At 39.2% G+C, this 25,748-nt stretch overlaps 4 protein-coding genes across 16 annotated transcripts in view; 1 reads left to right on the top strand and 3 right to left on the bottom strand.

Moving 5' to 3' along the window:
* The window catches only part of LOC106745233 (voltage-dependent T-type calcium channel subunit alpha-1G), a 69,554-nt gene extending 58,207 nt beyond the window's left edge, over nucleotides 1-11,347 (bottom strand). The window contains exons 1-3 of one of the 2 annotated variants that reach the window (XM_014620647.1): nucleotides 10,423-11,347; nucleotides 9,641-10,347; nucleotides 546-657 (exon numbers count right to left, since the gene is read on the bottom strand). In XM_014620647.1, coding sequence (XP_014476133.1) covers nucleotides 546-657; nucleotides 9,641-9,966 — 438 coding nt within the window. In that variant the 5' untranslated portion in view covers nucleotides 9,967-10,347; nucleotides 10,423-11,347. Of the gene's footprint in view, nucleotides 1-545; nucleotides 658-9,640 lie in introns of both variants that reach the window. The other variant, XM_014620648.1, reaches the window with a different exon arrangement.
* Nucleotides 11,348-11,997: 650 nt separating this feature from the next.
* Nucleotides 11,998-22,112, bottom strand: LOC106745237 (spermatogenesis-associated protein 20). Of its 9 annotated transcripts, none has more exons than XM_014620659.1 (16): nucleotides 21,912-22,109; nucleotides 21,522-21,660; nucleotides 21,377-21,431; nucleotides 21,101-21,207; nucleotides 20,483-20,693; nucleotides 18,466-18,847; nucleotides 17,036-17,179; nucleotides 16,791-16,880; nucleotides 16,440-16,700; nucleotides 16,184-16,363; nucleotides 15,570-15,779; nucleotides 15,300-15,492; nucleotides 14,994-15,162; nucleotides 13,717-13,922; nucleotides 13,069-13,265; nucleotides 12,395-12,667 (listed from the first exon to the last, which is right to left on the bottom strand). In XM_014620659.1, the coding sequence occupies exons 5-16, from the start codon at nucleotides 20,623-20,625 to the stop codon at nucleotides 12,395-12,397; spliced, it is 2,448 nt and encodes an 815-aa protein (XP_014476145.1). In that variant the 5' UTR covers nucleotides 20,626-20,693; nucleotides 21,101-21,207; nucleotides 21,377-21,431; nucleotides 21,522-21,660; nucleotides 21,912-22,109. The 9 variants fall into 9 exon arrangements, with proteins under 9 accessions (XP_014476149.1, XP_014476145.1, XP_014476144.1 ...); XM_014620658.1 differs by having other exon boundaries at nucleotides 21,116-21,207; XM_014620664.1 differs by lacking the exon at nucleotides 21,101-21,207 and having other exon boundaries at nucleotides 18,466-18,805; nucleotides 21,912-22,112.
* A 792-nt stretch (nucleotides 22,113-22,904) lies between these two features.
* On the top strand, nucleotides 22,905-24,689 carry LOC106745200. 4 transcript variants are annotated; one of them, XM_014620564.1, is made up of 4 exons: nucleotides 23,087-23,254; nucleotides 23,757-24,050; nucleotides 24,122-24,379; nucleotides 24,505-24,689. In XM_014620564.1, exons 2-3 carry the CDS (start codon nucleotides 23,762-23,764, stop codon nucleotides 24,346-24,348), a joined length of 516 nt encoding a protein of 171 aa, XP_014476050.1. In that variant the 5' UTR covers nucleotides 23,087-23,254; nucleotides 23,757-23,761; the 3' UTR covers nucleotides 24,349-24,379; nucleotides 24,505-24,689. The 4 variants fall into 4 exon arrangements, with proteins under 4 accessions (XP_014476048.1, XP_014476047.1, XP_014476050.1 ...); XM_014620563.1 differs by having other exon boundaries at nucleotides 24,122-24,391; XM_014620562.1 differs by lacking the exon at nucleotides 23,087-23,254 and adding an exon at nucleotides 22,905-22,962 and having other exon boundaries at nucleotides 24,122-24,689.
* On the bottom strand, nucleotides 24,475-25,512 carry LOC106745201 (probable protein BRICK1-B). The gene is made up of 3 exons (XM_014620565.1): nucleotides 25,226-25,512; nucleotides 25,060-25,142; nucleotides 24,475-24,606 (listed from the first exon to the last, which is right to left on the bottom strand). Exons 1-3 carry the CDS (start codon nucleotides 25,344-25,346, stop codon nucleotides 24,580-24,582), a joined length of 231 nt encoding a protein of 76 aa, XP_014476051.1. The 5' UTR covers nucleotides 25,347-25,512; the 3' UTR covers nucleotides 24,475-24,579.
* Between the last annotated feature and the right edge of the window lie 236 nt (nucleotides 25,513-25,748).

Raw genomic sequence — 25,748 nt, 5'->3', positions numbered from 1 at the left:
ATGTGACGAAATTTCCTCAATGAATTAAGCATCTTCTTGATTACTTCCGCCGTATTAGCCTCGTATTATCGCGCAATGGAATGACCAGCTTAGGCCCGTCGCCCATAAAGGTCACTTTTTACATGTGCTGGAAGACACAGCACCTTCCCCTAATGCCTCACAAATCATTTTCTTCGCCTCGGACGTGTTTTTTTTCAACTAAAATGCGAAGAGCAAACAGTGTCTAATGTATCGCTTGTCAGACACCATCGTGTTTGCTGCGCTCACGGTGAATCGTTTGGAATTATGTCAGCTATACATCCCTATTTTATGGTTTATTGCGTTGATACTATACTTAATCCTGAAATTGGGGGCGAAAATTTTCCGCTTAAATAAGCATTATAATTGATTTAATATCACGGCCGAGAATTAATTTGTACACCTAATACTTCTCATTTATCGTGTCTGACAACCAAATACTTCTCTCAATCTCCAATACGCGGTAACGCAAATTATCTCTTCTTCATCTGGGATTTCGCTGAATAAGTACTCATGTATATACGCACCTGCAGTATCTTACACCGATTCGTTACACATTTATCATCCACGCACGGCTGGTACATCCCGAGCGTGATGCAGTTCAGAAGTATCACCATCATGCTCACTCTCTCGAACCACGTGATTACTTGTTAAGGAAAAACCGATAAAGTCTGCGTGTTTTTCTCGATGTTTTTCGAAATCGATTGTTTGCCGTGTCGGTAGTTTTTTTGTTTCGATGTTGCTAAATTTTATTACTAGAAGTCTTAGTAGATCTCCGCCAGTCTTAAATCTAGGATGTACCGTAAAAATTATCTATTTACAGTTAAATATTTCCTCAAAATAGTGTTCTTAAATTTATTTGATGCATCAACATCCTTAATATTATTGGTCAGAAGGATCATAGAGACACGATTTCAATAAGAAAATAAATGTGTTGTCAATGTCTTTATGATAACACCCAGATGGCCAGACCTGCGTAAACAGAGCTTTCGAGCTTGCTACAAATTCTTGACGGCGGAAAAGCAATAAATCTAACACACAGGATCCATTTTATCAGATTATGTTGCCAAAGTGCCGCTAGAAATACGACAGAGCCTGCTGACAGATGCGAAAAGATTGGCGGCTGAAATCGAGCAAAGCGATCTGACAGCAGTTGGACTGCGGAAATCAAGCAAACCCTGTTGGACGCGCAATTGGGCAGCAGACTCCGCGCGGTTTCCGCTGTCAATCTGCTCATGCGACATCTGCCACGTTCTATCGCCGAAACACGGCGAGTTGAATGAATGAGAACACAGTAAGTCTGAAATTTGGCAGCCTCACTCGACAGGGAACTACTGCCTGACTCATTAACAATGCGCAAGCAAACGGTTAGCTGGATATTGCCTGGCATCGATAGAAACAAATGAACATCACTCGTCATAAATCGAACGCGTAAACTGCATGTTCAACATAACAAAATCAAAGTTTATTTGATTTTCATGACGCACTACAGCGACCGTTTTCCGTCCGTCATCCCGTAAAAAGCTTATCATGTACGCCGTAGCAAAAAAATTAAGTTTATCCATTTATGACGGAGAATGTTAATGCAAAATTTTGAAAATAAACGCATTCTTCCGCCGGCGTGAATTTCATAAGGCGTGCGATACGCGGCTCTGAAGATAATCAACATACATTACGCGAAGTAGCCTATAAGAGCCGACGGACACGGATGTTTTTAGCGCGCGATCAAAATAGAACAGTCGCCCGGCAGGCGAAAGATCTCGGGTTCGATTCCCGGCTTAACGCGTGGCCCCGTTATTTTTCCTCTCTTTACGAGTAATAATAAGAATGATCATCCTGAGCGTCCTTAGAAACGGAAAAAAGATTCGACTACTTCTATTCGCGAAGAATCTCTAAATGGTTATCACGCATGAAAATTCGAACGACTCCGGCGAAATTTTTATGCTTATTACTTGTCCATCGATAAAGGATAGAGGACCGTGAACGGTAATTCAGTAATTAAGTGCTATGTACTCGTCTGTATGACACTTCCTTTAAGAATTATATGTTCTTAAAAGAATTTTCTTAAGATTTTCCTAAGAAAATTCTTTTAAATATATATATATATTTAAAACTTTTTTAGTTGATCGCACTGAAAACCGTGTGCTGACTCTTATAGGCTACTTCGCGTAACGTATGATAAAATGTTGAGATGCTCGAAAATTTATTCGGCTGCTGTTAAACCAGACTTTCTTTTACTACGATATTTTACGAATATGATGGCATTTATGGAAAAGTATTCATGTTCCAAAAAAAAAACGTTTAGAAATTTAGAAATTCCCTTTTTATAGTCACTGTCACAATGATCATATAAACAAAACACTTAGCCAACTCGACCCAAACTTTTCTATGTGCCAACATCGAGCTGCTTATCAGCGGAAAATCTAAATAATTCCGTGGATTAAGCTCGAACTGCTCGCATCGAAATTGCGTTCGTGTATAATAATACATGAAACGAATTATCCGATAGAAATTAATTTAAAATTCAATCGCAATAATCCTTGTGCGCGCATAAACGTCCGTCACTTCTGCGTGTGTGTCCGAAGATTCATAATAACATTTTATGATTTTAACGTTTTATATTAAAAATTTATGATGCTTTCTATCTCCAGAATGGAAATAAATCTTTTCATTTTGCTATTCTAAGGCAAGAACAAAGGTGGATAAGGTAAGAGATTTGATCGACTCAACATTATCGAAATTATCAACATTAACAAAAATTTTCAGCATTAATCATTGATATTATAATCACGAGGAGTGTTCAAATTTAAATTATAATTTATTATTTAATCAAAAAGAGTAACATATAAAAGAAGTAATTTACATACTATCAGTATAGTCTCCCTCCTTTTCAATGTACCGGCACAATCTTTCCGGTAGCTTCCATATTCCTTGAGAAAAAAATTCTTCCGGTTGCGGATGCACCCACTCTCAAACAGCTTTGACGACTTCTTCATTGAAACGAAACTTTTTCCCCCCTAGAAACTCTTTTAAGGATCCAAATACATCTCCCTTTTCTTCATACTGTGCCAATAGTGAATGAGCCATCTGCAAACGTGTCTGCTTAAATTCGTTTACTCTTTTAACCGGATAGAAATGGTTTGCTTGGTAACTCCTAACGCTGCAGCTAATTCTACTTGAGTTTCGCATGAATTTTCGGCCAGCAGCTTCTCCAAATCGTTAATCAAAGTTAATATTCCGTAATTATCGTGTATAGAAAAATATGTTTTACGAAAATATAGAAATTTGTACGTGTGTTGTGTACATATATGGGACGAAATAAATTTCCTTCGCTCTTATCAGTCACCTTGCCCTACTTTTCGGAAAAAGCAATTCAGGAATTGACAAATTTTAAGCCGTTCATTTCACCCTGTGTAATAGAATGACTATCTGTTACTACGATGTCTGAAAACAAGAGTTAAGTTTCTCGTAACGTAATATTTCCCAAATTTATCGGCCCCTTTTTCCATATAAATGCTGAATTACCCAATTTCCGTCAAGGAGAAAAAAAAGTGAAAACACCGGATTTGCGATTCCGTTTTTTTTTTTGATGGAACAACTGCTTTATGAAGAAACAAAAATCGTTTTCTTCTGCCGTGTAATAATGTCCACTTTTCATGTAACGGACTGCGCGTCGGCAAACTCGACCGTTCGACTGGACTATTTTCATTCTGATTCCGGGAACGACAGGCTACGGGCGTTCCTTATTTCCGGAGTGAGTAATTAATTCGTTACTCGGGAATAACGCGAGCGCGAGAGGGTACAAATGCTTTTTATCTTGGAAGCCCGCGTGCGCTCGCTAAATATAAATTCCGCCCCGTTTTGTCACCACGTTGCCACGCGCTGAGATAAGCGACGGCGGAAAATAATCAATTCGATTACTCCCCACACTCAGGCTGAGAGCACAGCCTGTAGGCGTTACAAGATCCCGGGAGCTCTAGATAACCGTTTATCGGTGCGATGCAATCTGCCCTCAGCAGCACCAACGTTCGCGCAATCGCTTTAAGTATCGTTCACGTAAAGATCAGCGCGACGAAATTCCTGGCTTATCGCACAACGGTTGCGCACGATCGATCACCAGTGATTGCCGGTATCTAGATAAAATTATCTAAATAATCATCCAGATGAATAAATAGATCGTCTTTATCTTTATGTAGATGGAAGAAATACAAAATATATTCATCTTCATTTTAGATAGAAAAACATGTTATCTCATTTAAAAACTATCTGAAATGATTTATTATTATTACAACAATTCTAAATGTAAGAAACCATAAGTACGTCCCGACGAACCATCAACATCAACGCCGAAACAGGATATTCGTGGAAAGAAAATCCCTGCTGTGCATTTAGTGGGAACAAGTCGGTATAGTGTATGTATTATGAGCTGCTGCAATCGAGTCAAACCATCAATGCTGAATGCTACCGACGACTATTACTCAATTTGAATCGAACACTCAAAGAAAAACGCTCGCAATACGCTAAAAGATATGACAAAATTATTCTTCTCCTTGACAATGCTAGACCACATGTTGCAACATCAGTGAAAGAAATCTTGGAGGCACTTGGATGGGATGTCTTACCCCACCCATCCTATTCACCAGACGTTGCTCCTTTAGATTACCATTTGTTTCAGTCGATGTAGCATAGCTTTCTGAACAGCACTTCAGTTCTTTCGAAGATATCAATAAATGGCTCGATGACTGGATCGCTTCAAAAGAATTTGAATTTTTCTGCAGTGGAATCCACGTGTTACCCGAAAAGTGGGAAAAGGTTGTAGCTTCCGAAGGACAATACTTTGAATAAGATATAATCCTCTTTTGAAATAAACATGAGTTTTTGTAACAAAAAAACAGTGAGAGTTAATTCAAACACCTGATATTTGCAGATTACGCCACTCTGAACAAAAATGTTCTGTATTATTTTGCAAATAACATGCAAATTGTTGAGTTATTAATTAAAGAAGCCTCTATACATGGCTATTTTCAATCCTTGATAACTCGAAATTTTGCGTGTCATTTGCAAAATGGTATAGAACTTTTCTGCTCAATTTCATCCGTTCTACTTGCACACCACGGGAACCAAGATTAGTTTGGGACACTCTGTATATTACACTTCTAAGATATATTTTCAAAAAAGTTGATATAACATTAAACTTATCACAGATAAGTAAAATCGGATACACAAATAAGATAAAATAGAATTTTACCTTATAAACGATAAGTAAAATCGGATCACAAATAAGATAAAATAGGATCCCAAGCAGCACGTAAACGTTCGAGGAACGTTTGCTTTACGTTCACTTGGTTTGGATATATTCAAACAAACGTTCGAAGAACATACATTTTAGAACCTTTAATATATATCTTACATAGCAAAAGTGTCACAATTATGCTGCTCTGTTACAATTCCATTTTTTAATTAAAATATATATACATCTTGAAGTTTGATTATGTCTATTTATAACAAACTATTTAAAAAATATATGAATTGCTAAAGTTTTAGTAAATAGAATTGCTAGAATTTTAGTAAATAATCGCGCTGTAGGGTCACAATAGCACGGGTTGCGATTGGCCTCGTATGAAGAATGTCTTAGGCTATCGATTTTTAACGCGCGCGCCCGTTACGTGTCCATCATAACATAATGGTCGAGAATGGCCTGTTTCTCATCGACGTTTCACCCTCTCATCGGCGCTTATTTACGCGGTACTTAATAGACAATTAAGGCAACTAAGGCGACCGAGCAAATTGTTTCGATCGACTATCGCTTCCGATGACGTCCGAGATCGCGGATGATTGCCTCGTTTGCACCGGAGTTATTCGATTATTTTTCCCCGGTCCTGTCCGGCCGATTACTCGACGAATTGGGGAAATCTCATGAAAAAACATAGAAGGACGCGAGAGATCGAAGGTAAAACAGTATTAAGTCCTGTGATTGCTTTTGCCTTCGATCATGGCCGAAAAATCGTGTATAGCGAACGAAGTGATGCGTTTCTATCCGGCAATGTTCCGGCAACTGACATATCAAAGAAGGCTCGGACATTTACTAACCATTTGTGCAAAAGAAAAAAGACAATGTGCTAATTAATGGCACAAATAATGGGATGTATCACCAAATTACTCGAAAAGGAATAAATTCGCATGAAAAATTAAGTTGAATACAGTACAGTACAGCTAAAAAGAACAGACTAAAGGAGACGAAACCGAAATTTGTTTGTTGTTTCGTTGAAATCTGATGTCCAATCCCTAATCTGATACGGGCTTAACGCATAAGTCCATATTATTTCATTTATTTTACCAAAAGTGAGTCCAAAATATGGACCATAACATCATTTTAGATCATTTTTAGATGAGGTAACGTGTCGTTTTTATCTAAGATGAAAGTGAATATATTTTCTACCATCTGGATAAAGATGATCTCTTTATTCATCTGGATGATTGTTTAGATAATTTTATCCAGATACCCGGCACACACTGCCTGCACGCTCCAGATTTAATTTCGCAGAAACTATGGTCTACAGGTGGTCTGTGCATATGCGCTGGGACTGAAGGCGAGAAAAATACAACGAGAAATGAACAGCAGGAAGAGAGGGAAAACTTCCAGCTTCGTTGCTACTAAAAAAGAAATAGAGATAGTTAAATAAATAAGAGGGGTGAGAAGGAGGGGTGGGGGGAGGGGGGGAGGTGAGGTTGCAACGGAGCGAGAAGAGAAAACGATAGGCGGGATGATGCGAGAACTGTGCCACTATGTGGAGAGCAACTGTACGCGCAGTAAGATCCACTTGGGGATAGGTCAATCAATGACCTATTTAAGGCTTCAGGTCTTCAGGCCAGTTTCCCTCGCAATCGTGTTTGCCGTACTAGATCAAGGGTGTGCACAGTCTAATGAATACAACAAAATAGAGACGTTACATAGAGAAAAGTGTTTCTTTAAATTCAATATTTCTATTTATTTCACAAAAATTTCTTTCATAGAAACAACATATACGAAATATTACTTATTTGAGTAAAAATTTTGTCTCATTCAAGAAAACTATTATTTAACAGAAAAAACGTTATTATTTGAAATAATATCTTTTAAGCAAATAAAATCTTATTTGGTCACAATGAATATGTAAAATGAAACAAATAATTCCTTTATAAGAAAATTATCTTTCGTTTCAAACAAATTTTTTATTCAAGACAAAGATACACATTCGTTGAAAAGCCTAACAATCGTATTTATTGATCGAAACATTACTTTCTTCGGAGCATGCCGATGATGAGATTCGTTTAGATGCAATAATTAAATCTGAGGAAATCTTTTTCTCAGTGTACGTTTGAGAAATGGAGCGGAAGTGTGGAACGTGAGGCATCGAGCGTTTCTTAATTAAAGTTACCCCACAAAGACAGGGCAATTGAACGTAGAAGTGTCGGACTCTCGAGGAATCTTCGATCGTTAGGATCGTCGTATAAAGAGAACGCGATTAATTACATTTCAGAAGTATCGTTCAACAATCGAATCTAAGAATCGATCCACATGAATAATATAATTCTGCTTGACAAAAGCAGACTTTTTCGAAAAGGAACGTTCTGTCTCTTTCGAAATAATAAAATTCCTCTCGAAGTATCTCTGCTCCCTTATTCTCATTTTGAAGAAAATGAAGGACAAATAGATCGCAACACATGTAAAATCGAACGTTAATTCTTGATTATAGCGCGACTTGGATCTAAATTATCACGGTTACTCGATCGAATATCAAGGAAAACGCTTAAACGATTCCTAGTTTAGCATCCTTATTGAGGGCTCTATAATTTTTTTCATGTTGTCTGCTTTATGTTATCACAAGAGGATCACAAGACGAATTATATTGAATGTGTGCGAATAGATTTCTCAAGGCACACACACGTATATCTCTATATCCCAATGTATTTTAAAGGCAAAACTTCGGCACGTTTCTGTGTCAATTTGCACGACTAAGTAAGCGAGTCTCGATATTGCACTATATATCTGACCTCATCTGATAACCCACCACACATTGGCAACTTAAGAAAATCAACAAAGCCTGACAGCGATATTATGACAATATGCTAACGCACGTGCAATATACGTATGTTGGATACGTGTGTGTGTATTATATAGCCAGAAGAATATAAAATTAATTCCTAAGAGAGAGAGAGAAGAAGGAAGGAGTCCGCTTATATCAGCTTACCCCACCATGAAGAGTAAATTCGCTCGCGAAGTGTATACACAAAGATGCAATCGATATCCATCTGGAAAAGCAATCGTAGAAACTCAACACCCGCCAATGATTGCTTTTAATGTCCCACGGAGAATCTTCCAATTTCATAAGATATATAAATAATCGAAAGAAAGATCTTCACAAAGAGGAAGATACGGAGAAATTTTCTCATCGTCGAGACACACTCTTGCTAAACTCTGATAAAAACGTCTGAGACGTGTATTCTAATCTTTAAGGCGTTCCTCGCGTTTCTCACGTTTCGCGTCGTTAAAACGCCTTAATTGCGCGGGCATTCCGCTGATATCTGACAAAGACGTTTCAATCTCTCCGAGACGATTATACGAGCGTAGATTGAAAAGTTTCCGACCTGACCGAGGAAGAGTAAGAGTTAATTGAAATTTCAATACTTGTTCGATAGATGACACTGAAAGAAACACAAAGAACTAAGTTTGATGTCACTCTAGCGATTAGTTTGTTTCTGACAGCCTTTTGTGCGATAGTTTGTCAACAATGGAAAAATTGGAGTATCACGCCGTGATAAAACTCTTTCATTTGAAAAGGAAAATTCCTACGGAAATTACAACTAAATTAGATTCAGTGCATGGAGATGCTGCTCCTTCATTTGCGACCGTGAAAACTCGGGCTGCTGAGTTCACACGTGGCAGAACGAGCATTTTTCGACGAGGAACGCTCTGAGCGGCCAAAAACCGCACCAATGGATGAAATGATCGATTATGTTCACCGAATCGTGATGGACGATCGTCGATTAATTTTGAGAGATATAGCAGAGACTGCCGGTATCTGATACGAACGGACGCACAACATTTTACATGAGGAATTAAGCATGAGAAAGCTGAGCGCGTGTTGCCGCATTTGCTCACACAGTTGATCAAAAATGAGATCGGTTGGACATTTCACGATCGTGTCTCAAGCGTTTTAAGTGCAATAAAAGGGATTTTCTAAGGCGTTTTATTATTATGGGCGAAACTTGACTGTCTCACTACACTTTGGGAAGAGATTGTCGTCAGACACCGAAGCGATAAGTGCCTATTTTTCGAGTTTGGACAAAAATTATTATACCGAGAAAATGAAAGGTCTGGAAAAACGTTGGACCAAATGTATTGAGTTGAAGGGAGACTATGTTGAAAAATAAATTTCATTTGGCTCAGAAAAATATTTCTTTCTCTGTCAGGTCGGAAACTTTTCAATCTATCCGTCGAGAGAGCCATCCGATCTGTTTTTTCAGACACCTAAAAGTCTCCTATCGGATCTTTGTGTGTCGATTGGAATAATAGCAGATTGCAGGCATGTAGGTCAAAGTCCTTCGACACATACCGCGGCGAAAAGTAGCAAAAGGATATGGATTAGTGATCAGCGCGAGACACCAGTTGCGCGGCCGTGTAGTCTGCTCGAGATACCTTAGCGCGATCGGAACGAAACCTGGATAAGGCAACCCCTCGCCCTCCTCCTCTTCCTCCTCATCCTCGTCGTCGTCTTCGTCGTCCTCGTCGTCCTCCTCCACGACCGCTTGCCTGTCCACGGCTTCACCGGGTCCTTCGTCCTCGTCCTCATCGTCCTCGAGGTCACTGAGTTCCGCCACGTCGCTGTCAGAGCTCTGCTCTCCTCCGGTACCGCCCGCTTTCGATGCGGAACGATACCGATATCCTTGCGGATAATGTAGCGACATTCTCAACGCTCTCTCTCCTCGTAGCCTACCTCTTCTTCTCTTCTGCGGAGACCCCCTCGCTCAACAACGGTCTTCTCTCTCGGCTATTCCCGCGGCTGCGTAAGGCTCGATGACGACGACGATAGCGCGCGGGAAATGATTGTCATCGCACCGATAAGAGTCCCGATGTACGCTCCTCGCCAGCTACGTTCGCGATCACTCCCGGACGTTACTACTCGCAACGGTGAAGCCGAGTGAGGATGGTTTGTGTGAGGAGCGCAGCATCGTCGAAAGACTCCCTGTCCTCCGCGGACTTCAGCAAGCCCGGTGCTCCAGGCCGCGCGTTCCAGACCTGCAACGTCGGCCGAACGAGCGTACGCTCCACGCCGATCGCATCTTATGCTGAAGAAGAGAAGTATCCTTGTCGTGAGCCTCTTTAGACACCCTTGTGCCACCGATATGTGTTGCTCCTCTCACCTGCACTTCCCTCACCTGAGCAGCCTCAGGCGTATCGAACTGCTTCCGGAGGGAAATACTAATTCTGGATAGGATGTGCTTTCCAGGGATCCTCCGCCTCACGAGGGAAACACATGGAAAGAAAGAGGGAGAGAGAGAGAGAGAGAGAGAGAAGGGGAAGGGTTTCTTTGCGGGACGAGCAAATCCAGGGTTCTCCGTGGAACGACCAAATCCAGGAATGGAAGAGAAGGAAAGAGGAAAGCGGGTAATCGTCGAAGCAAGGACGAGCCGTCTCTCACCGAGTGCGATTCCTCCGCTCACACTTGCCTGAGTCGTGGCACTACTTTTACCGGAGGTAAGCAGTCGTATCGACCGCGACGTCGGTCACGCGGCTACTATCGGCAAGCGGGCAGTTGGAACGTCATGAACCTTCTTGAACGGTACGTACGCGCACTATCGTGCACGACGCTGGTGTCCAGCGCAGCGTCGACCGGTGACTGAGAAAAACGTCGAACATCCTCGTCGGCGAGTGGCGGGCGAACGCATGCGCGACCCCCTCGGGTGCTGGTGGTGGTGTGTGTGTGCCTCTTGCTTCGTTCGCATTTCGCTTCCCCGCAACCTCCAATGTCTCCTCCCCCGAAAAAATCCGGTGATCTTCTCACTCTTTTTCCTGCCTCTTCCTACCGAACGCGTACATCGTCTCTTCCATTCTATCTGTCTTCTCCGTGGTCTGGTTCCCCCGTTCCACTCGACGCGCTCTCGGACAGAAGGGTGACTCAGGGCCGAAGCGCGTCCTTGAGATACTCTTCGTTTTCACTTCCAGAGCGCAAAGTTTAACTGAAACTTTTTCATATCCCGTCACCGCCATCGCTCGTGGATTTCAAGCGCGGAACTTCGAATCGACGGCGCCCTGGCTTGATTAATTATCCACATAGCGCGTAATATCACAGTAATATTGCAATATCACAGTAATATTACTGATACATTACAGATATGTATCTATCTATCTATATATCTATATATTTATTTATATATATATATATATATATATTGTCAAATAAATACCGGGAATTGTTCATTTCAAAAGCTCGCGTAAAAAGCATAAAAACAAATTTCTTTCTGTAATTTGGTACCAATGTACCTAATTGTCACGTAGAGTTTTGGCGCCAACCAGTTTATTTACAGTTGTCGGTTTTGTTAACCTCAAGTGTACTCTGCGATTTTTAAAATGGACAAAAATATCGAATAAAGAGGTTGGCTTAAATTTTGTGTTGCCAACGAAATTTCTTGTGCTGAGTCGTTGAAAATGCTGGAGAAGGCCTAGTGGAGTGAGTCTGCTTTATCGAAAACACGAGTATACGAGTACAAAGTATAGTGATGGAAAATCGTCATTCAAGCTTAAGAGAGATGGTTCAGGATCTGGACATGTGTCCGTTCGCACCATTTTAGTTCATGTTTTGGGCATGAGACGCGTCGCGACACGGCTTGTTCCGAAAGAATCGTTCTACACATAGACCCTTGTACGCGAATTTTTGGCAAATTAATTTTGCACACCTAATAATCGATACATGAAAGAAAAGGAAAGAAGAAAGGTAGCTGATGCTTTGCACATTTTTTTGTATAGTTGCGACTTTATTCAGAACAAGGATAAATGACATTTCAATAATATTCAACAACAGCTGGTTCCGCGGTCACCTTCAATCAGGCCGATATCAAAGAACACACATCCTCTTGTTCGGTCGCGACGCGCCGACTATCTATTCGTTCAAGTTACATCGAAGACGCAAAGACGATGCTCTACGGTGGTGGTGACGGAGATGGGATCCCCCTCCCCCCCCTGTACCAATTCATCGACTAACGTTGTATTATTTAACAGTGGTATATCCTAGAACGAATGCGCGATCAGCGCAGTCGAGATACATTGCTGGATAAGCGTGGTGTGATCAGCCCTCTCGGCGTATCGCCTGACGAACGTACGCAAAACCCGAGCCATTCACAAAGCGGAGAATCCTCTGTCGTCCAACAGAGAAGCGAGTTCACTGGGACTCGTAATCGGCGGGGAACACGTGTGATGCCGGCAGACGAAAACCGTGGCGCGGCCGTTCTGCGGCTTCATCTTGCCGGCAATCGCGTTCCTGCGGAGAAGCATGCTGTCCTGCTGCTCGTGATCGACCAGCAAAAGCACCATGCCGGCTATCAGACGTTCACGGATCACGCTCAACATCTCTTCCGTATCCTCGGCATTCTGTTTGCCCAGCACGTAAATCTAAAAGAGGTTGGTTCGAGAGAGAAAACTTCAAAGACTCCGATTTGGAGATAGTGTGCGCTCACAGGCTTGAACCCGTGCAAGCAGTGGCGTAGCTAGAAAACAGTTTCGGAAGGTGCTGTAAAAGTGGGCGACTAAAAAAAATGAAATTTGGAAATTCTTAAAAGTTTTTATCTTCTTTCATTCATCGATCCAATTTCATCATCCGATTATTTCATTTTAATAGTAAAATAACATTTATTTCATTAATTAAATTAATTTTTTTGAGCGTAATTTTATTCCGTATGCTCCTCTCTCGCTCGCTCGCTCATTAGAAAAAAAATTATTGAGAATTTCATCTACCCCTTCCCTGGCTACATCACTGCGTGCACGCACTAATAAGAGGCGGAAAGTGTACGCACCTGCGTCGTGTAGTGATAATCGAGCAACGCCAGAGTCATTTGCGGAAACATAACCGGCATCTCCGTGAGCCCTTTACCGAAGGCGCGCAAAAGCCGCGCAGCTTTTTCCTTAAGCTCACTGCAATCCAAGAAGACCGCCAACCGTAGCAGATTGGAACAAGCAATCGAATTGCTAGACGGCTCCGCGCCATCATGAGCTACAATAGAGTACGTTGGAAATTTCACAACAATATCGGAAACGTTTAACTGAATGCCGGTAACGTAGTCTTATGTCATCTCAAAATGTTTAGCCAAGACTTTTGAAAATTGCATGCAGTGCTCAGCTCAAGGTTTCGCTTCAAAACCGTCGACTGCGAATGTGTTAACATATTTCCTAACTTAATATATTCCTCAAGTATTTACTCATATTCTGATCTTTCAATATGTAATATATAAAATCAAGACACGAAGTAACAACCGAATTAATGAAATATGTAACAGACGACACTGCGAATATTTCGGATCCCCCACGATCTCAAAGGCAGAATGAACAGTTCCTTGCTCGTTTTTATTTATCCAAAACGCGCAGCCAGCGCCATGTAAGTATCAAAGTGTCCGATGTTCGATTAGCGAAATAAAATTATCGCAAATTCAGCCGTCGGCACGTACCGTCTTTCATTCGTAGAATCATCTGTGAGTCCTCGACCGTCGAAAAGTAACCGCCGTCCTGCGAGTCCCAAAACAGTTGATCCTGTATATCTTGCAGCTGCTCGGCGAACTCGAGCCAATGTAAATCGAAGCTGGCCTGGTATAAGTCGAGCAATCCCTTCACGACGAATGCGTAGTCGTCGTGAAAGCCGTGTATCGGCACACTCCTGCCACAGTCATCATCATCATCATCATAAACATCCGCATAGCACGTAATATCACAGTAATATTGCAATATCGCAATAATATTATATATTACTGTACAATATTACAATAATATTATTGATACAATACGTGTATATATGTAACATTGAAATATTGCAGTAACATTGTTGCAATATGTCACATTCCAAATAGCCAAGTGACTTCAAATGACATTTTAATTATGTCTTATTGACATTAGAAATGTTATATCGAGCAAATTATCTTCCGAAATTTAAATAAAGACATTGAAACGAAGTAATATAACATATATATTTAAATATTATTTAATAAAAAGATTTTCTAAATGTTTTCAAGCAAACGAAATTCTAAAAAATATTTGAATCACTCAATATGATTTGTTGGTTTTCATGATAATTTGATATCATATTAGTTAAGTCAATCTCCCCTTTCTCTCTTTCTCTTTAGTTTAATGCGACGCTTCATCTTAAAAGGGATGAAAACAATTCACTAATATATATTAGATTCATATCCATCGCATGTCAACTGCTAATGCATTGCTTTTAATATCTGTTAATAAATATGTTATTATATGTTTGTGAACACCATAAAGATATATTATATAAGCATAAACTATAAAGATATCGTCAGTAGAATCAGTGGTTGCTGTCCGATCGTCGAAGTTCAGCAACGGCGAAGGTTAATAGTTGGATGGATGTTGACCTCCGGTCAAAGTGGAAACCACGGCGCAAATATGTAAAATGACTTTTTTTCTCTCGTATAAGTAATAAAACTACTAAAAAACAATAATTCATCACTGGTCAATTTATCACAGCTACTAGTACTTTTTTGTAAGGGAATATAATTGTGAAATGTCACTGTAACATCACTGTGATTCGTTTTAGCAAACATTTTAATATTACTATGTAATATCTCAGCAATATATTGTAGCAATATTTTCGCTATATTACATTGTAATACATGCAATAGAAATATGATGTTGCCATGCTATATGGGCATCAAACTACGTAGCGTTTATCGCGTTACAGAAACACTTAAAGACGGTGTATCCTTACGTCTGAATAATTCTGTCGTCCTCCCCGCGGTAGCAACTGCGAAGCAGCACGCCATTATTTTTATCGAATAGGTACCGCTCTATAAACTTGGCAACGTCCGTCGCTAATTCCACGTACTTCGCGCTTCGCACGGCTGTTCCTGCACGCGCGAACCCACTCATCATGAGGCCTGCGAATAAATTCGGAAGAAAGCTATGTTGAATTTTTCGAGAACGTGCAGGACGAAACTATAAAAGACAAACGCGAAAACAATGATGACATCGACGTCATCGTGGCGCCGTCGCTGATCAGATCATGACGCGTTACCGTTCCACGCTGTGACCATCTTGTCGTCCAAGTGGGGTCGTGGTCTGTTCGCTCTCTCCTTGAACAGAATCCGGCAGGCCTGCTTGATATGAACTCTCGTATCCTCCAGACTAATATCGAAGTGCTCCGCGGTTTTCTCCACTCCCTCATACGCGATAAACACATTTTTACCTGTGAGTTCGCCGTGAGGATCCTATGTCATGAGATGTTTCCGTCTAGAGATTTTATTTTATCCTGTACATCCTGTTTCTCCAGAATCGCAATATATACCTGAGCCTTTCGCACGTTTCCCTCCTTTTTCACATTGAAGTGGTAGCAGATCAGATCGAAAAGTCGTACGTTACTGTTGCCAGATATTTTTTTGTCCAAAAGGCTCTTGATCTCGTCGTATGTCCAGACATAAAACGCGCCCTCCCGTTTCGCCGAAGCCTGCGGCTCCGGCAGCGAATCCGCATCCTCCGCGCTGTAGAAACCACCTTCCTGAATAACGTCAACGCTCTGTGAGTGTGCCATGTCAAACCTACGTGCTTGTCTTGCTGTTATACATAGATCTTTTTTTATATAAGATAGAACCGTTTATTTAGCTGAAATGTTCGTGTACCAGTTTGGAAAATATTAGGTGTACAAATTAATTCGGTGCCTTTGCATTTGATTTTAAAACAGTCGACGAAATTCGAAAAAGCATCGATGACTTTATCGAGTCAAAACTGCCAAGTTTTTCCCGCGAGGGCGTTCATCAGTCGCCCGATAGATGAATGGAGTAAAGTCATAGAAAATAATGGAAATTATTTTGAACATTAAACTTGTACAATAAACTTTGAATTTCATGAAAGAAGGGCACCGAATTAATTCGTACCTAATAAGAGAAAAAGTGCAAATAATACCTTATGCCGCAGGTCGCGCTCGACGTACGTCGCGATATCGTCCACGATATCGGAATAAAACGTGTTCTTCGTGATGATATAAGCGTCAGCGTAAGCCTGCATTATTTGCGCCTGATCGTAGAGCATTTTCTCAAAGTGAGGCACGTGCCACTCGCCGTCCACGGAATACCTCGAAAATCCCTTGAACAATCGAATAATCCTTCAAGCAATACGATTCGATTCGCAGGATTATAATAATCGGGAACTCGAGCCTCACTTGTCCCACGTGATCATGAATCCCACCGTGAGCCATCTTTGTCAGAGTGTGCAGGGACATCTCCAAACACTCCTTACGCAACTCGGACGAAGTGCTCAGGGCGTATATGTTGAAGAGAAAGTTAAAATTGACCGGCTCGGGGAACTTTGGCGCTTTCATCCTGAACTGACTACCGAATCCGCCAAATTTTGGCTCGTATCCGGTCGCCAGAAGGTGAACGCACAATAAGCCGCATTCCGCCGTAGGAAATCCATCGTCTTCCTGCGGTAGAAAAATGTATGCGAATAAAACACGATATTTCATGATCCTAGAAATTATCAGGACTTTTTACACACGCAATATTTTACTCACCCTCAGACCTTGTCTGCACTCGGCGATATCCTTCAGACGACCTACTATGTTAGCGCCCGACTTGATTATGTCGTTCTTCTGCTGTGCCCACTACCGTAAAAGAAAGTATCATTGACCCAGGCCCGACGAAGGTGAGATCCGTATGATTACGTATAATGGATTAAAACGTGGATGTGAATCGTGTATTAAATGAGGAAGTGAGCGTCTTATATCTCGAGATGTGTGCATATTTTTTGCACGTCTACCTTTTTCGCGACTTCTAGCAGAAGCGATTTGAATCCGATAAGACCGTATCTGTCATCCGGTGGGAAGTATGTCCCACCTGTCACTGGTGTCAAATTCGGTGCCAGAAAAACGCTCATCGGCCAACCACCGTGACCCGATTTTGCCTAAGTTAAGTATATATAAAATAAATTATATATATATACACCGATGGCTATTGAAATTGCAACACCAAGAATTAAAAACAATAATATAATAATATTTGAAGATTTTTTTTATTTGGCTTAAAGAGAGATTACAAAACGATTAAAATTTAATTATTTTCAGACTCATAGATTCCTAAAAAAATTTAGATAAACAGATTAAGGATAGGTAAATTATAATATACAAAATATATATTATAAGATGTATAAAAATAAGGCGTAATAGTATTTGTAATCAGTTACAAAACGCTGTAACTCAGTGAAAAATGATCCAATTTCAAGAAAGGAAAACCCACATTATATTCGTCTCATTGTCAACTAAACTTTTACTTCGAGAAAAAATATCGACTTTCGTTTAAAAAAATGGCCGCCATGATGAAATCTCGAAAGTGGCGTCATCTACAATTAAATTGATAATGTCATCATCTTTCTCCCTCGAAGCCATAAAACTTTTTTCCGGAACATTTTTTGAAAAACTTCTCTTTTTAGAAATATTCGCGCGTATTGAATAAAATGGTCTATCCTGTATACAATGTTCATCCCTAATTTATTATATATATATTCTTATTATACACATATATATTATTATGATAAATAGCTATTTCTTGTGAGAACTTGAGTCAAAAAATTCTAAGCTATTTTCTTCTGTAAGACTCGATAAAACAATAATTATTAAATATTCAGTGAACGGAACGTCAAAAATCGACGTATAAAAGACAACCTTAAGATATCTCGAGATATTAAGAAACGTCTTTAAGACTTTTCTTAAGGAACTCCGAAAGATAACTTAAAGTTGTCTTACACGCCAATTTTGGACATTCTGCTCACCGGGTAAACTAGCCAATGCCGTCGTTTGAATGGGTATAAAAATTCTTCACATTATTACACATCTGAAACCATCGACGTACATGAATACCTAAAAGGAGGATCTTTTCTTCATTCTATGAAGAAAAGATCTAATTAAGTATCGGCGCTTCGAAGAAGGCTTTTCGGATATATTCGATTCCCCTAGTTATTCGACACTTTGTGTTAGCTCGTGTTAGAACCGTGACGTTCAGTTCACAACGAGAACTGAAATAGCATTTCTTTGTTATTTTAATTGAATAAAAAAAACGTGATTATATTATACTCAAGGTCTGTTTTCTATTGCTGTACTGGTTGCACCAGCCTGCACTAGTTCTCTTTTCCTCTCTTTCCTATCAGATCTTGAGAAAACAGACATGATGTAATTTACGCTGAATAATACCAACCTGAACGAACGTCATGTATATCCTGTCAATATCGGGCCTTTCCTCTCTGTCCACTTTGATATTAACGAAATTATTATTCATGATGCGTGCGATATCCTCATTCTCGAATGATTCTTTTTCCATTACGTGGCACCAGTGGCACGTGGAGTAGCCGACCGACAAGAAGATCATCTTATCTTCCTTCTTGGCCCGCTCCAGAGCTTCGTCGCCCCAGGGATACCATTTCACGGGATTGGCCGCGTGTTGCAGCAGATACGGCGACTTCTCCAAACTTAAGCGATTCAGTTTCTTCGCGCCGGAATGGCCGACGTTTTTGCCGCTTTTGGACGTTGACGCCATTCTCACGGTCAACGACAGATAAAACAGTGAATTGTAACTCGATCTATTTCAAATACACTTATTAATGGATGGATTTCGAACTGTTTTCCGACGAATTTGAAATCAATGTTTCTTAAGAAAAAAAAAAACGAAAGGACAGAAGGAAGGATAAAAGTACACTCGAAATTTTATGGAATATGATTGGAGTATGATTTCACTCGAAAAGAGCAAAAATTCGTTTTTGAAACAATATTGAAGATGCTGCCGCTCGAAATTGCAAGGTTAAAAATATTTCACTTGAAGTTAAAGTCGAACCCATACAGCACCGAAATCTTTCAGGGATATTTCAGAAGTGTTTCGTATGAAAAAGTGAAACATCCCAGGATCGTTTCAAAATGTTTCTCAGACCCCCTCTGAGACGGTTTTGGGATAGCAAAATGTCCGCGATTCTTGCACTTAAAACTTTCCTGAAGATGTGCTGAAAGATCACTGAAATATATCTTTCTGAATGTATGTTGAAAACTTCCTGGAATAATTACTTATATGCACAGTTATGTTTATTTATTCACGAATTATGCATTAATATTGTTTACACACTTCAGTAACGTATATTATGGAAAATATAACAGTCAAGTAAAATTATTAAAAAAATTTAATAACATTTGTACAATAAAAAAAAATATTTGTTAATCATTATGAATAAATTGAAAACATTGTTGAATAAAAGAGAGATAGTCCTGACTGCTTGATAACATCGTGGAAGTTGTTTCGTACATTTTTTTTCGCATCTTTGCATGAAGTCGATCTCGAACAGCGGCCAGCCGGTATCAATTATCCATTTCTAGTACGCGGTCGTCCTTTACTTAACTTCGATGATCAGAGGGCAAGTAGTAAGTCCAACAGGTGTGACGATATCCTTCCAACTTACGCTTATGTAATGCATACTTGTATGATTCCTTGTATATATTTCTTATATTGACTGAAGTGCGTTCCTATGCTATATAGGATATTCTAAGATAATCGCATGCAAGAAACGAAAAATTTATTGCACGTAAAAGATTTCAGAAACAGACAGTTCAACTGAAGAAAAATTTTTAAGTTCATCATATGTAAAAGGTTTTCTGAAACAGTTCAATTGAAAGGTTCGCAAAATTATTTCACATTAAATGTTTCGAAGACAAATCAACTGAAAGTTTTCAAATTTATCGCATGTGAAACATTTCAGAAATAGCTCAACTAAAATGCTTGCAAAATCATTTCATGTGAAACGTTTCAGAAATAACAACTGAGAATTTCGGAAAATTATCTTCATACGAAAGGTTTCGGAAACATTCCTGCTGCAACATTTCAAACGACATATTGCAGAATTCTTTCGGAAATGTTGCACATAAAATATGAAAGTTTGAAATGATTTTGAAACATTTCCGAAAGTTTTCTGCAACAATGGAGATGCAATATGGAAATATGATTCCGTATGATTAAATGTTTCTCATTGATTAAAGTAAATCTGTTTCTGTAAGACGATAAAATATATGAGATTCGTTCTTTAATTTCAAGTGAAAATATTCACCTAATGATTCGGAGTGGGGGGATTCACTTTGTACAAGAATCGCTCAAATTTGAGCGAATCAACCGTCGCTCTGCTTTTCGAGTGAAATTTCACTCTGAAAAATTTCGAGAGTACGGCACGGATGATTACCTGTTGGTGTGTCGCCCAGCAACGCGGAGGAGAATTCTTTCGATCGGAGAAAAATTCGCGTGATTATACGTGCCACACTGCTTCTTAGATAGTTTAGATATGTAACGAACAGTCGATAAGGAGCTGCATCTTCTCGAAATCATAACACACGTGGCAGAGCTGCCACCTTAGCATGTCCGCTCCTCGCCCGGAGATCAGCAAAATTGAATCTCTGAAAAAAAAAGTCTTCCATTCATTATTACATTTTGCATATTGCACTAACAAAATCCGCCATTCATCTTCTGACAACATCGAATTTTTGGAGAAGCTACTTCTACTTCTTCATTGGGAAAGCATATTTAGTGTTACTTGTAACGTTTTTCTTTTCAATAAACTCGCTTTGCTTGGAACTCATAATCTAAGCATATCATGATAGCCACTAACAGAGCGCCTCTTTACTCATAACCGTATAATATGCGGCTGTGAGTTCTTCGGATCTCTGCACTTTTAACGAAAGTAATTTAAAATTTTTGGCAATGAGAAAAATATATGTATAGATTTTCTGATGATTAATAAAGTTGTTTCATAACATGTGTTTCTCAAGGTAATTTTCCAAACAGCACACAATATCCCATTTACGTTTTGTAGACGTACTCAGGACATCAGGACGTCCTCGGGTCATCCTCAGAACATCCCTAAGAGACCTGTGTCATCTGGGTTATCGTGTGCTTTGAATTCACTATGAACTGTAATGAAAAATCCAAAAACAATAACGACGTCACTGACTCGCGCATATACGTTACATTAATTTTCGTGGCATGACAATTATTCCTGCGTTTTTTCAACACTTATATCATGCCATTATGTTTTTTCAACTAATCAATTCCCATAATAATTCGTCAGAAAATTACTGACCAGTGATTAATCGTTAGATCCCTCCTCTCCTCCAGCAATTACCAGTAATATTTTTCTGCAAAGGTATAATATTCTTAATGATAAACAAAAACTCGCCGCGTGTTTATATCTCCGAAAACCGAATTTGCTGATACTACGTTCTTACGGTTCACACTTGACAATAAAATCGTGAAATCTCCTGTTCTATCATCTGTAGCGAAACAAACGAGACACGTATCCAACGATACATTAAGATTGCATAATTCAAATTGGCACGATATCGCACGATGAGTCGACGACTGCACCTGATATTGAAGTAAATCTTGCTTTTACGAGACACTCGGTATATATATGTAAAGTAAAAAAATGGCGAATCTACGTTCTACAGAGCGGTTATCAGTCAACGAGTCGATGCTCTTTTCGGACGTAAATAGTCGTCACGATAAAAAAAAAATCATGCGCCAAAATCAACAATCGAATCAAATTTGTCAAATCTTTGCAGCAAAATTCGATAAAAGGTGCGTATCTACCAATAATAAAGCATACGTATACATACATAGAGAATTCGCAATGTTCGATCCGCTCTAGTCACTGATTTGATGCTCATTTTTGTCTACTCGTGACGTTAGATGTCGCTAGTGTAGTCGATACAATTGGTACAACGCCTGGAAAACAGAGGCCGATATTCATAGTCGAATCTTATACATAAAACCACCTTCGGATACCGGTACGACTCATTTCATTAGTTACGAAGTATCTGGAGATAAACTTGAGACAGTCTTGAACATCCGACTATGAATCTCGGCCAGATGGCTTCTGCCCACAAGCCACGGCCGCGCAGCGAAAGTTCGCATAGCCAATCAACGTGCCGTTTTTTCATGAGAACTAAAAGTTTATTGGCTGCCGCATCGCTTTTTGCCGCGCTGCGGAAGTTCGTGCGGTAGCCAATCAACATGCCGTTTTTCGGTAAGAAGCAAAAATTTATTGGCTACCGCACGGACTTCCGCCACGCGGCAAGCGTTCTGTGAGCAGAAGCTATAAGTGTCAATCCACAATATTTTAAGGCTTAAGGCTTAAAATACCTATTGTGGACCGACACTGAAATGGGGTCTACAATTAGAATTTAAACCATAAGATCGAAAAAATTGACCAATCATAATTAATTTTTCTTCTATAATTCGATTGTGATTGATCAATTTCTTAAGTCTTCTTTGTGTGAAAATAAGCATCGTGTACCGCTGGCTTTATACACTCAGCTGTGCTGTTTCACTCGCCGGTATCGCTGTATGATAGTCCGTCGTACTCTTGGTTGTACAGCCGATGCATGCACAGAAGAAAATCGAGCCTCCAATTTCCTAGTACTGTCGCAACTGTTACCAGTATTTATAGTCAGATCTTATATTTAATACCGTCTTAAGTTTATCTTCAGATGCTATACGACTCATTTCATTGGCTACAAAACGTCTGAAAATAAACTTGAGATGGTCTTAAATATAAGATCCGACTATGAATACCGGCCTGTATATAATTAAACTATGGCGCTTGTCCATCATACATAAATTTTACTCACTAGAAGTCACTTGAACTGACTTATTTATTAATTCCGTGTACGTGTATGCGGTTCTTTTACGTATTATTATTTAATAATTAATCGTGATAGTTAATAATATTGTGACAATAATTTCGTACAAATTAGATATACAGTGTATCTATATAACTAAAAGTCAGAGCGTTTAAACATATGACGGCACCCCTGCTATTTTCCCCACCGAAATCACGAAAACATACGAGCGAAGTGGAATCCAAGCGCGATCTCGCGAGAATTTTCTTCCGATAGTAAGGTGATATAACCTGCTCCTACCTTGCTCGTCACTGCCTACTGATAGCAAATTAAGCCAGGTAGATATTATACGTTCAATGGTGCGTACATACGTGTAATTACCGTTATCGATATTATGTCATATTTTCTTAAGAATTAACATAAACTTCAGCATTTTACGTTTTATTAATTTCCCGTAGGACTGTGCCAAAATCTATCATTTTAGTTAACACAGAGATACATCTAATTTGTGTGAAATTACTGTCACAATTATTGTTAACTGTCACGATTTAGGTTAATTATCAAGTAATAGCACGTAAGAGAACCGCATACGTGTACACGGAATTAATAAATTGGTATTTTATATTTAAACGTCATATTTTAAATGTTTTTAGCGTACACACTATCAGCATAACGTTCAAATCGCATTTCGGTGTTTAGATTAACGTTTATCATTTATTTTAATTGATACTGAAAGTATATAATAATCTTTTACAAGCTACATCATATAGATAATAGATTAAGAATCAATGATTTTCCTACTGTTATATATCTATTATTATTTTCGCTTTATTTTAACAGTGATCATGTTAATAACATATTTCGCCTACAATTGGAGGTATAGTAATGCACCAGAAGGTCAGAAGCCGCTCGAGAAGGTAATTGGGCTGAGCAAGTATGGCTTTGCCGCCGGCTTAGGTGTCGGCTTATACGATTGCACACTTTTATCCCAAGCCTATACATTCTGGCCGGCGGTGAACTGCGTGTCCTATTGGATGTTACCTTTCACTGCTATGTGCGCTACTTTCGCATCAGTAGCTTATATGACGACAAAGTTACGCGGCAAGGATGGCTACGCCAACTATGTTACAGCCTGTATGTAACGTACAGATAAAAAAGTTAACCCAACACTAGTGGAAGCAAAAAATCTTTTTTTTTTCTTACAGCATTAGCCACAACTGGAGTATTTTATCATTGGCAAAAGAATGGCAAACTTACATTTCCCTATGGTACGCTTTTGCTGATATTAGCCATGGTCAAGAAACACGGTGATCTGATAGGTTGGAACCCAATGCCCCTCAATATCTTTGAGACTGGACCGTCTCAACACACCACGATTCCCGTTGATTGGACGATCATCAAGGATCCCAGAGGACCCAAGCCCTGGGAGTGAAGATCTCTCCCGCACATACACGAGCGAGATTGTTAGCATTGACGTATGATAATAAAAATTAATCAGTAGTATAATACAAAAGATTTGTAAAAGTACGATGTAACGAAAGGATACAAGAGGAGTATCTTTGCTTTCATCGTGTATATATTTATTTAGATTCTTAGTACAGAAAAGGAAAATTCAGAACAGATTATGGAAGGAAACGATGGCTGTGTCATGTTAATGAGGAGATTACGTCAACGTCTCACCCTTCGTGACCTGCCAAATAAGCACCATTACAGTAACTAATTGCAAACATTCGCTTTTAGTTAATAAATAAATACCATCATACCAACGAAATATTATATGTGTTGATAAGTTAATGATAATAATAATATCTCTCCTATATATTTAACACTAAAAATGTTAAATAGGATTTTCGAAAAAATATGTAATGCAAAGGAAGAAATATTTATTTGCTTACACGTTACGATAAAAATTATGCTTAATCTCAAAGAATGCAACCAGTAGAAATTGAAATAACTTTGTTTGAAATAAAATTATAAGAATTACAAATCAGTCATTTTGACCACTTTGGTAGTTTCAGTGTTAAATATGCGAGAAAATTCACCATCGTTTGATGTATCGATAATATTACAAGATACATGAGTTCTGTTATATTTAATCCTATTTTTAATATTACATTTTAATATTATATATATAATCACTTACGCATGCCTCAAGATACTCGATTCTACGTTCAAGAGTCGTCAGTTTTTCATTAAGAACCGCTATCCTCGACCTGCAAGACATATCTGGAAGGTTTTTTATAGCAATACGTTAAATTAAAACAATCATATCATCGAGAATAAGAATTCGATGAATTTCGACAAATTACCGAAGGAGTTGAGAAAATCCGTGATCTTTTTAATACTGCCGGTAATAACTTCTATGTACTCGCGATTAGCCCAATCCTGTTGAATCTGCTTTTGTATCGCTTCTCGATGTATGGCCGCCATTACTTGTACGTCACTAACACGGAGATATATATTATTTTCACGTATCCCTTTAATAAAATGTTGCGCAAAATGCTATGTAATATCGCGTGAAATATTTTCACAGTGTTATCACATTTTTTTGGAATGATAAGGTTAGTTCGGTTCAGTTTTATGGCCGGGGACAGTGAAGCAGGTATGCCAATCTTCGAGAGATAAAGTAACTGGATATGCAATGCTGGTAACATTATAATTTTATATTTTCACTTTCAGTTTCTTAAATTTCGATCTATAATAGAGTTTTAAGCTTTAAGCCTGAAGCGAGAAATTGATCAATCATAATTAATTATTCTTTTCATATTCAACTGTGATTGGTCAATTTCTTAAGGCTTAGAGCTTAAATTCTCACTGTAGACCCCGCTTTAA

This window comes from Dinoponera quadriceps, unplaced genomic scaffold, assembly GCF_001313825.1.
Source record: "Dinoponera quadriceps isolate SergipeBrazil2010 unplaced genomic scaffold, ASM131382v1 scaffold1270, whole genome shotgun sequence".
Classification (NCBI taxonomy): Eukaryota; Metazoa; Arthropoda; class Insecta; order Hymenoptera; family Formicidae; genus Dinoponera; species Dinoponera quadriceps.
Note: the sequence above shows the minus strand (reverse complement) of the source record. Positions and strands in the feature narration are given on the sequence as shown.